This window comes from Drosophila hydei, unplaced genomic scaffold (genome assembly GCF_003285905.1).
Source record: "Drosophila hydei strain 15085-1641.00,03,60 unplaced genomic scaffold, DhydRS2 tig00000215-arrow-arrow-pilon, whole genome shotgun sequence".
In the NCBI taxonomy this organism is placed as follows: domain Eukaryota; kingdom Metazoa; phylum Arthropoda; class Insecta; order Diptera; family Drosophilidae; genus Drosophila; species Drosophila hydei.
In genome coordinates, this window is record NW_022045687.1 from 846,060 (window position 1) to 855,117 (window position 9,058).

General features: G+C 37.4%; 5 protein-coding genes across 5 annotated transcripts; 3 read left to right on the forward strand and 2 right to left on the reverse strand.

The window, feature by feature from the left end:
- The first annotated feature begins 84 nt into the window (after nt 1-84).
- On the forward strand, nt 85-1,032 carry LOC111592719 (small ubiquitin-related modifier 3-like). Its single transcript, XM_023305108.2, has 3 exons — nt 85-231; nt 543-659; nt 735-1,032. The coding sequence occupies exons 1-3, from the start codon at nt 214-216 to the stop codon at nt 885-887; spliced, it is 288 nt and encodes a 95-aa protein (XP_023160876.1). The 5' UTR covers nt 85-213; the 3' UTR covers nt 888-1,032.
- A 108-nt stretch (nt 1,033-1,140) lies between these two features.
- On the reverse strand, nt 1,141-2,600 carry LOC111592720 (UPF0488 protein CG14286). The gene is made up of 3 exons (XM_023305109.2): nt 2,313-2,600; nt 2,118-2,252; nt 1,141-1,501 (listed from the first exon to the last, which is right to left on the reverse strand). The coding sequence occupies exons 1-3, from the start codon at nt 2,482-2,484 to the stop codon at nt 1,194-1,196; spliced, it is 615 nt and encodes a 204-aa protein (XP_023160877.2). The 5' UTR covers nt 2,485-2,600; the 3' UTR covers nt 1,141-1,193.
- Nucleotides 2,601-2,930: 330 nt separating this feature from the next.
- LOC111592710 (60S ribosomal protein L30) lies at nt 2,931-4,038 on the forward strand. The gene is made up of 4 exons (XM_023305096.2): nt 2,931-2,980; nt 3,046-3,095; nt 3,171-3,316; nt 3,803-4,038. Exons 2-4 carry the CDS (start codon nt 3,075-3,077, stop codon nt 3,969-3,971), a joined length of 336 nt encoding a protein of 111 aa, XP_023160864.1. The 5' UTR covers nt 2,931-2,980; nt 3,046-3,074; the 3' UTR covers nt 3,972-4,038.
- A 197-nt stretch (nt 4,039-4,235) lies between these two features.
- Nucleotides 4,236-5,768, forward strand: LOC111592709 (zinc finger matrin-type protein 1). Its single transcript, XM_023305095.2, has one exon. It carries the CDS (start codon nt 4,316-4,318, stop codon nt 5,465-5,467), a length of 1,152 nt encoding a protein of 383 aa, XP_023160863.1. The 5' UTR covers nt 4,236-4,315; the 3' UTR covers nt 5,468-5,768.
- Nucleotides 5,769-6,714: 946 nt separating this feature from the next.
- LOC111592717 (protein NipSnap) lies at nt 6,715-8,729 on the reverse strand. Its single transcript, XM_023305105.2, has 6 exons — nt 8,583-8,729; nt 8,070-8,152; nt 7,800-7,979; nt 7,442-7,735; nt 7,234-7,376; nt 6,715-7,127 (listed from the first exon to the last, which is right to left on the reverse strand). The coding sequence occupies exons 2-6, from the start codon at nt 8,129-8,131 to the stop codon at nt 6,979-6,981; spliced, it is 828 nt and encodes a 275-aa protein (XP_023160873.1). The 5' UTR covers nt 8,132-8,152; nt 8,583-8,729; the 3' UTR covers nt 6,715-6,978.
- Between the last annotated feature and the right edge of the window lie 329 nt (nt 8,730-9,058).

A 9,058-nucleotide genomic window follows, 5' to 3' on the forward strand; every position in this document is an offset into this window, starting at 1 on the left:
AATAAAAATATCAGCACAGCTCAGCTCAGGAAACTAGTTCGATGCAACTGATTCGAATGTGAACTTTTCAACTCGATAGTTGTTATCGGTCATCTCTATTTTTGTTGTTGTGTCAAACTTACTTCGCTGACTACGCTCAGTTGTATTTGCCACTCTAGAATAATATCTACAACGTTTTAATACATTGTCGAAAATCTAAATAATTTTTTTAAGATGTCTGAGGAAAAAAAGGTAAATATGTTACAAAATTCTATTGTTTTCAAATGGCAAACGACGCGCACAATGTTGTGCGCGAATACATTGTGGCTAGCGCGAAAAAAGCCGGTGTGTACTGTATATGCATATATACACACGCACACACATACACATAAACGCGCGCACAAACACCAGGAAAAAGGGAACATGTTTCTTAATTTAAGCATGGCAAAATAACTTTTTTTCATAAAGCCGTCAATTTTTTGTTATATACTATTAAATATACTATACAAATATACGTTAATAAATGACAAACAAATGTATAAATATATTTTTTTGCCGCGTAGACTGAAACTGAGCACATTAACTTGAAGGTCCTTGGTCAGGACAACGCTGTCGTACAGTTCAAAATCAAGAAACACACGCCGCTGCGTAAGCTGATGAATGCATATTGTGACCGAGCAGTAAGTAGATGCATCAAATACCAGGTCAAGCCAGAACTTAACATAATACGCTCCCTCTCTCGCTCTACTTTGTAGGGTCTTTCGATGCAAGTGGTACGGTTTCGCTTCGATGGGCAGCCGATCAATGAAAATGATACGCCCACGTCCCTGGAAATGGAGGAGGGCGACACGATTGAAGTTTATCAACAACAAACAGGCGGCGCGACAAACACCATCAACTTATTATAATTCCAACACTATTAAGATGTCAATTGACTTGGTTTAATTTTAAAACAAACATTAATTTTGCAGACAGTAAACGGTGCAGTAAACATTTTTTGCTATTGTACATTTACGCTGCTTTTGTTGCATTAGCAAACAACAAAAAATAATATAAAACGAAAACAAAAAACAGAAATAATAAAAAGTATTTATGTATTCGTTGGGTCATGAACATTTCAATCCAACGAATCGAAAATAAAAACATTGCTCTTTAAGTGGAAGAAGAACATGAATTTGTTTATTAACTATATTTTATTTGATAAGATATAAATCTTAGCTATTTAGCATTAGACCCTCGAAATTGATATCCTCCGGCGCATCGTCAATGGCAAAGTTGAATTTGAAGGGCGCCTCATTGTTTGTCAGCTGCAAGTTGCTGCAGCTGCTTGTCTTTGTGGCAGCTGTAGCTGTTTGGGGCACTGTTGTCAGAGGCTGGCTGGCATCTGCCTCGTTCTCATTGTTATTTGGAAGCGCAAAATTGAAGCGAAAGTCCTTGCCGGACGTCAACAGCGCTGACTTCTTTACAAAGCTCGATTTCGTATTCGTCTCGGTAGCAGCTGTAAATTTGATTTGTTTGGATGCTAAGGAGAAAAAGACGTTGTAAGTGAAATGAATCAGAGATATGCATGCATTGAAGAGAGATAGATACACACAACATAAAGCATAAATTTCCCTTGTAGACAAACAGACAATTAAGTTTAATAGTTAGTTGACTAATTATTGTTATGTCTGTATTTTTTAAACATATTTTAACAATATTACTTTTCAAATACTAGATTAATCTACTATTTACTAATTCTAAAAGCTTCTTTCAACTTGATCCTTAATCTTTGTGCCTTGTCTTAAATTTTTATTATTTCCAGCCATACAGGTATATAAAATAAGCTTTTTACTAACTTTTTGTTAATTATAAGAGCCTGACTTAGTTTCAAATTCAGTTTACTATAATATTATTTAGCAATATACAATCCATAGATACATGCTTCCATACAACAACTAATAAAACTCCTCAATATATTAACACTTGCTTCATATTATGGATTCCTCTACTCATCGTGCTCCTTCTATATCTGCCTAATGTATAAATTAAATAAGTTACGTGGAATTACCTTCATTACAATTCATATACGTAACAATTTAATAAATACGTTTAAAATTAAGCTTAAGTGCCTGGTCTCTCTCTTATTGCTCTCTTACCTAGCAGCATTTTTTTCTCCTCCTGTTGCATTTTCAAACGGTAATCACCGAGGGCCATTTTCATGACTTGTCGCTTTTTGATGAGTGGTGCCGTTTGGCTCGTCAAAGTCTTCAGATTCTTGGCCGTATCTTCAGCTGTATTGTTGCATTTAACAATTTGTTTTCATTTATAACTTGAACATTCAGCAGGCTTACCAACTTTCTGGCTCAGTTTGCCGCTGTCGAGTGCTGTTTGCAGTTGCTGCACACACCAACAGAGTTCCAGCTCGAATTGTATGTCATTGTCGCCATCGAAATTGGTTTTCTTTGCTGCCGCTTGTATTGGCGGCGGCTTGTTTATGGATTTTGCAGTTTTCCTTCGATGCATATTTATGTATGTGCACTACATGTGCGATTCGGCAAAATAAATGTTCTCGCACACACATACATCAAGACATGTCATACGGCGGGTATGTGTGTGTGCGTATGGGTCTTCAAGCATTTGCGCCTTCCTAGAGGCTCCATTTTGGTAACATATGTGAAAAATGTATCGTTCGTACCGATATTAAATTCGATAAAAAAATATTGAGTTAAATTAAAAATATTATAGTTCAAAGTGGTAAAGGCAGTAAATTAATAATATTAGACATATTGAAACAGCAATAATTACCAGTTTAGAATATAAATTAAATTTTTTATTTATATAGACAACTTTAAGTACTATCGATAAGTATATGCACCTCTGCTATGCACTAAATCGTATCGTGTGCTAGCAACCTTAGGGTTACCATACAAGTGCTAAATCAACAGTGCAACCCTTACAATGGCAGCGTGTTTCCGCCTTGCTGACAAATCTGCCTTTTTGACAGCGTCACTCGACCAAGGTGGGTTGTTTGCTCCGCCTTTTAATAAAATATTTTACTTAAGTAATTTTTCTTGTTTCTTTTAGTTGTTTTTGTGTGACTTTAAACATTCAATATGGTTGCCGTAAAGAAACAGGTAAATATAAAAAAACTAACCGAAGCATAGCGTATATTTTATTAACCAATTGACGTTCTTACATGCTAATTTCAGAAAAAGGCCTTAGAGAGCACCAATGCGCGTCTGGCGCTGGTTATGAAATCTGGCAAATACTGCCTGGGTTACAAGCAAACGCTGAAGACCCTGCGTCAGGGCAAGGCCAAACTGGTGCTCATCGCCAGCAATACGCCCGCATTGAGGTAAAAACGAAAATGTGTTCCTCGTGTTGGATTATAAACGAAAATACTACTGAGAAGTAGATTTCCATTACGCCCAAGTATGAACAGTGATAAGTAGCTGTTGTTGTAGTTATTGGAACCATATGGAGTCTTCTTTAATGCTGACTGAGAAATATGATTCCAATCGAATAATATTGATGGAAACTATGGAGTAGTATAACAGCAGTCGCCAACGACAATGCAACAGTTCGAACTAGTTCCGCATGTCTCCAAATGGTTCCAGTAACAACACACACGCACGCACTCATGTTAATGTGATTGGGGTAAGGAGTCATTCTCAATAGATCTGAATAGTAATCGAAACTTATTTATGTGATGATTTTTTGTAATTCCGAATGCCTTGACGAATTTTTATTACTAGAGACTCTTTCTGATTGCCATATCGTGGCATACAGTCGGTAAAGTTATGGGCATGTAATTAAAAATCATATTTTTTGACAATTTCAGGAAGTCGGAGATTGAATACTACGCCATGTTGGCCAAAACAGAAGTCCAGCACTACAGTGGAACCAACATTGAGCTGGGCACCGCCTGCGGTAAATACTTCCGTGTGTGCACGATGTCCATTACCGATCCTGGAGATTCGGACATCATTCGCTCATTGCCCGACAATTAAATAAAGAGTCTTTTTCTTTAAATTCAATAGACATTTATTTAAATAAAACTCTGAAATTGTATAATCGTATGCTAGTTTACTTTTAAATAACCAGTTTGGTATCTATTTGTCTTATGCGATTAATGGAAGCTTTGAAGGGCGATGGGCACTTTAAGCGATGGAATTAAATCGATATTTGTGCTTCACATGAATGATCTGACACCCCATTGAAAATTTAGCGATGGTTACTTTGACGATAACTTTTGAGCCTGCGCTGTGAGGCGCACGGAAATTCAACACATCACTAGTGCTGTTTTAAATAGATTTTAAGTAACCTTACGTTCTGTCTCAAAAAAAAAAATTTTATGAAAATGACTTCTGGATATTTGAGTACTTATCAAATACCACTAATCACAACAACAGACAAACATCCAAAGCACGTTTGCGAGTCTGTGTCCGTTAAGCTATCATCGCAACCGGCGCTGAAGGTGGCTGCAAATCGTTTTCACACTGCCGGAAAAGGAATGCAGAGTGAGGCAGTTATGATGAATAATATGGAGCATTCATCTGCAATTGCATCACAACGCAAACTGAAGAGGAAAATGTGCGAATCAGTGGAGGCCGAAGGCAATAATTTGGTTCTGTTTCAGGGCCGCGACGAAAGTTACCCGGACGAGCTAAACAAATTGATCCATCCACTGTCCTGTCAATTATGCAAGTCACAGATGACCTCGATGAAGAGTGCCAAGGATCATTATGAATCCAAGGCTCACGATCGCCACATTAGCGCTTGGCTGGCCAAAAACTATACCGAAATGGGACTTCAGACACCGCCCATTAAACGTCTCGTCAAACAGGGCCCGACCGGGCCAAATGCATTCCATTGTAATCTGTGCGATCTGCCGCTTACCTCGATGACCCATGCCCGTCAGCACTATGCTGGACGCAAACATCAACTGGTAGTGCAGAAACGCTCAAAGCCATCGGGCGCTGGCTACTACAATTCAGACGGCAACTGGGTGCGCACTGGCACAAAGGCAGAGGCTATGATTGACGACGGTCGCTTTGGCATTGGTGAGATGTTCATGCGAGGCGGATCTGTAGCAGATCTACATGACATGTCCAGTGACATGATGGACATCGGCGAGGAGCAGCACCAGCTGAACGCTGTCGACGAAAGCCTTACCTGTAAAATATGCAAAATCAGCGTCACATCGGCATCTCAAATCCAAATGCATCTCGATGGAGCCAAACACCAGAAGAAGCTACGCCAGCAAAATCTCGACGAGGATCCAAACGCACTTGAACTGCTCGGCGAGCAGCAGCAGTCAATAGCAGCAGCTTGCATCATTGATATAAATGGCGATCTGTCCATGTATCGCACTCCATCCGGCTCGTATTACTGCAAGCTATGCAACAAGGCAATGAATCATATATCCATTTTGCAGCAGCATTTGCAAGGAAAGAAGCATCTCAAGACTGTACGCCAGCAGGCCGAAGAGATGATCTCCCAATAAGAAATAAGCCAGACTAACTATATAAGATAACAGCTGTGAATGATTTAGGACAGCAGAACAACAGCTGTATATCGCGATTTCTTCAACCACTTAGTTAACTCACATTTTATGATTTTTACCAAATTTTGTTATGCATCCATCAGCATTTGGCGGATGCCGTTGAATGAATTTTATTTTGATATCTATACATATGTCTGAAGGCGAGGGCCGTCGAGCAATCAGATCAACAATCAGCACGGACCATCTCGCTGGCTGCCAACATATGGATTATGTGCTAGAAGACACAGTTATTTGTTAATAGTTTCTATACCTCTGCATGGAGGTCATTAAAAATTTTGTCATGAAATGTATATTGTAAATATATATAATATATAAGTATATATGTATATGTATATGTATATATGTATATGTATATGTATATGTATATGTATATGTGTATATATATGTATACATAGACATATATGTATACACATACATATGTGTATATATATACATATATGTATACATATACATATACATATACATATTTATATATATATACATATATGTATACATATACATATATATATATATATATAAATATATATATATACATATACATATACATATATATTTGTATATTATATGTATTTATATATGTTCAATAGCAATCAATATGAAAAGCTAAAGTTATTTTGTTTCTAATTTTTAAGCGAACAATCTTCTCAACATCGGATAAGTATATCATAGGAATTGATTTCTTATGCTAATGTGACTTTTTTTTAGTTTAAATTAAGCTCAAATCTAGCTAACTTAATTATTTAATTCCACTATCTATACGACTTGATTTGGCTTTAAAAAAATACTGTACATATATAATGAGCAGCTGATCCAAGAATATAATTATTACTACTAAGCGTCTGTGTACATATTAAGAAAAAATGAAAATTGAAAAGAAAGAAAATACTTAAAGGAATTGGAATGTGCACAAACATCAAGTCAAATGTTTAACCTTAAGTTGTTCTGCTGTAAGGAAGCCTAAGAGAAGCATGTTTCTGTAAATTCGAATTTGAAAATATGAGTTTCTGAAAACTATATAAAAGAAAATAATCGACAGTAAATTTTAAAGACTTTTTTCAAGTAAATGCGATTCATACACAATTTATTTGTTGTACATAATTATATTAACAATTTTATATTCCATTTTTTTTTTGCTCTGATCATTTTCAATATATCATATTTTTCCATATGTGCATGTATATATATAAAGTGGTATATATATGTATGTGTAGACACGTAGTTTTCAATTATATAGGAGTCATATGTATGTGTTAGACAACAAAAATGCACTTTTATCTTAAGTAAGAGCTAAAAGAGAAATGAAAGCATTCGGATGCTGGCATTATATACAAGTTTTCAACAGAAATAGGTCGCAGGCTTGGCTTGGGTTGGGTTGGATTGGCTTGGCTTGGCGGTAGGGTCACAACAGTATTATATCTTCTTTAGAAGTGCTGGGTTTAGGTAGACCCACACTATTGTGAGGGCGAAAATTCGGTGGGTGCCAGGACGCGGCAGTGCATCTCACGTATGAGGGGCACGGTATATGCTACACACTCATCCCAGCCAGGTGAACGCCAAGCAGCCTCCCTGGTCTCCTTGCGATCCTGCAGCGACTTGTAACCTAAGCAATGCGAGAGCATATTAATATATATGTATGTATGTATATATATATATATATATATATATATATATATATATATATATTATAAGTGCGAGAACTGCCTTACACCAAATGTGATGGACATTGTAGAGTCGACCGATTTGCGAGAAGAAGCCAGCAAAGGCCTCATTGTTATGCTTGCGGAAGTTAATGGCACGTGCCCAGTTGTTGCCCCACTCGATCATGGTGCCAGGAGTTAGACGATACGATCTGTATTTTTATATATAATATATAAAATATAACATATCGAATATCTATAATTTGGTTATACTTGCCGCATCTCGTAGATGTTCTTGCCTGTTCGGCTGGCGATTTGCGGCCAATAGCTGAAGGCCAGCAGGTATTGCAGGTGGCGGGAACGCAAGAACTTGGAACGCTCGCTCATTAGCTTCAAGTACTCTTCATCATGCCACAGATCCTCTTTGGCCTGATCGATTTTCTCGAAGCCGCCGGTGTATTTCCACAAATGCAGACACTGATCCATATCGCCCACCTGGACAGTCCATGAGGCGACCAATTTGCATGACAGGCTCGTCTTCTTCTCATTAATTAGGCCCACAGTGTTTTTACTATTGGTTTTTAACGAAAATTAATTAATTTCAGTTATCTGATCTGATGTGATTTGCCACTCACTAATTATTGAGATAGTCGCCCATGGAATCGGGGCGCACGTTATGCGTATGCAATGCGTATATAATTTCCTTATCGCTCAGCATGCGACTGTGCGACTCCTTCGTTGGCTCGATCTTGCGCACCAGCAGCTTGGAGAACCATGATTCCGAGTCCTTGCAGCTGGCGGTTGTGGACAGACAGCTGAAGCAGTAATCAAAAAGAAGATATAAGTTTCGCTTTGCAGTTGAATTACTTGTCGTGCTGATATCGTATTTCGGACGTCCAACTTACCGAATTGCGATTGGGCCGGCATTAAAGCCCACCGCCGACCAGGTGTTACGTAGCTTCAACATGATCTGTTCCGACGATTGTGCCTGTGGGAAATCACTTGCATGTTATTTTAGCTACTGTGTTATCATTCCAGCCGTTTTGTTTTTGCTTTTCTGTTTTTTCATAATGCTCGTTTTTGTTTTTGCATTGCCCCGTGTACTTTAGTCAAGGTGAAGTCAGAGTCAGACGAACAAGTGGCATAAGGAATCATTTTTCCCATCGATAGTTTCTGCCGCACGGCACCCACCCACCTACGCAGTCCGTTTATCTCAGCCTATGTGTTCAATGGACGTTCTAGCCTCTAAATTTTATGCAAAATGTCAATCACTCAAACATATATGTTTGCAGTTAATTTCGGCATATAGACATATGTAAATACACCTCTATATATGCATATACACGGATGTGTCTTATCACTGGGCAATGAAAAATATGATACACACTTAGTTTGTCTAGTTGGTATAGTAAACCCACTTTTTATGCTTTGCAGGATGTTTTCAAAAAAATTAAAAAAAAAATCGTGTATATTATAAATCAAATGTTGATGTTGTTATATATTTAAACAAAAAGAAAATAAAAATTCGTGCTATAAATAAGTATGCGATTGCTTTCAAAATATCGATCGACAAGCTGATAGCAAGCGATAGATTTGTAATTGTCATCGATAGTTGAAAGCTTACATTTGCTATAAGGTTCACAATATTGCTGAGCTTTATGTACTAATATTGCAAACGTTGCAAGAAAAATGTTGTTGGCAAAATGTATATAAAAGTTAATATATTCATATTTTCATATAATCCGTTGTACTATTAAGTGAATCTTGCAAAGCAATATACAATAAGTGCAAAAAACTTCCGCCTATTTCGATTGTAATTATTATCTAATGGTCGCAGAAAACAGCTAACTGTTATGACACCCGCTCCTAAGCTGCTTGCTATGATTTTCAGTTA

Coding starts and splice junctions, on each gene's coding strand:
- LOC111592719 (XM_023305108.2), top strand. Junction 660..734: donor ATGCATATTGTGACCGAGCA/GTAAGTAGATGC, acceptor TCTACTTTGTAG/GGTCTTTCGATGCAAGTGGT.
- LOC111592720 (XM_023305109.2), bottom strand. CDS start 2,484: ATGCATCGAAGGAAAACTGCAAAATCCATAAACAAGCCGCCGCCAATA. Junction 2,253..2,312: donor CAAACTGAGCCAGAAAGTTG/GTAAGCCTGCTG, acceptor GCAACAATACAG/CTGAAGATACGGCCAAGAAT. Junction 1,502..2,117: donor GGAGAAAAAAATGCTGCTAG/GTAAGAGAGCAA, acceptor TTTTCTCCTTAG/CATCCAAACAAATCAAATTT.
- LOC111592710 (XM_023305096.2), top strand. CDS start 3,075: ATGGTTGCCGTAAAGAAACAG. Junction 3,096..3,170: donor TGGTTGCCGTAAAGAAACAG/GTAAATATAAAA, acceptor TGCTAATTTCAG/AAAAAGGCCTTAGAGAGCAC. Junction 3,317..3,802: donor AGCAATACGCCCGCATTGAG/GTAAAAACGAAA, acceptor TGACAATTTCAG/GAAGTCGGAGATTGAATACT.
- LOC111592709 (XM_023305095.2), top strand. CDS start 4,316: ATGAAAATGACTTCTGGATATTTGAGTACTTATCAAATACCACTAATC.
- LOC111592717 (XM_023305105.2), bottom strand. CDS start 8,131: ATGTTGAAGCTACGTAACACCTGGTCGGCGGTGGGCTTTAATGCCGGC. Junction 7,736..7,799: donor GGCGACTATCTCAATAATTA/GTGAGTGGCAAA, acceptor AAAAACCAATAG/TAAAAACACTGTGGGCCTAA. Junction 7,128..7,233: donor CAATGTCCATCACATTTGGT/GTAAGGCAGTTC, acceptor CGCATTGCTTAG/GTTACAAGTCGCTGCAGGAT.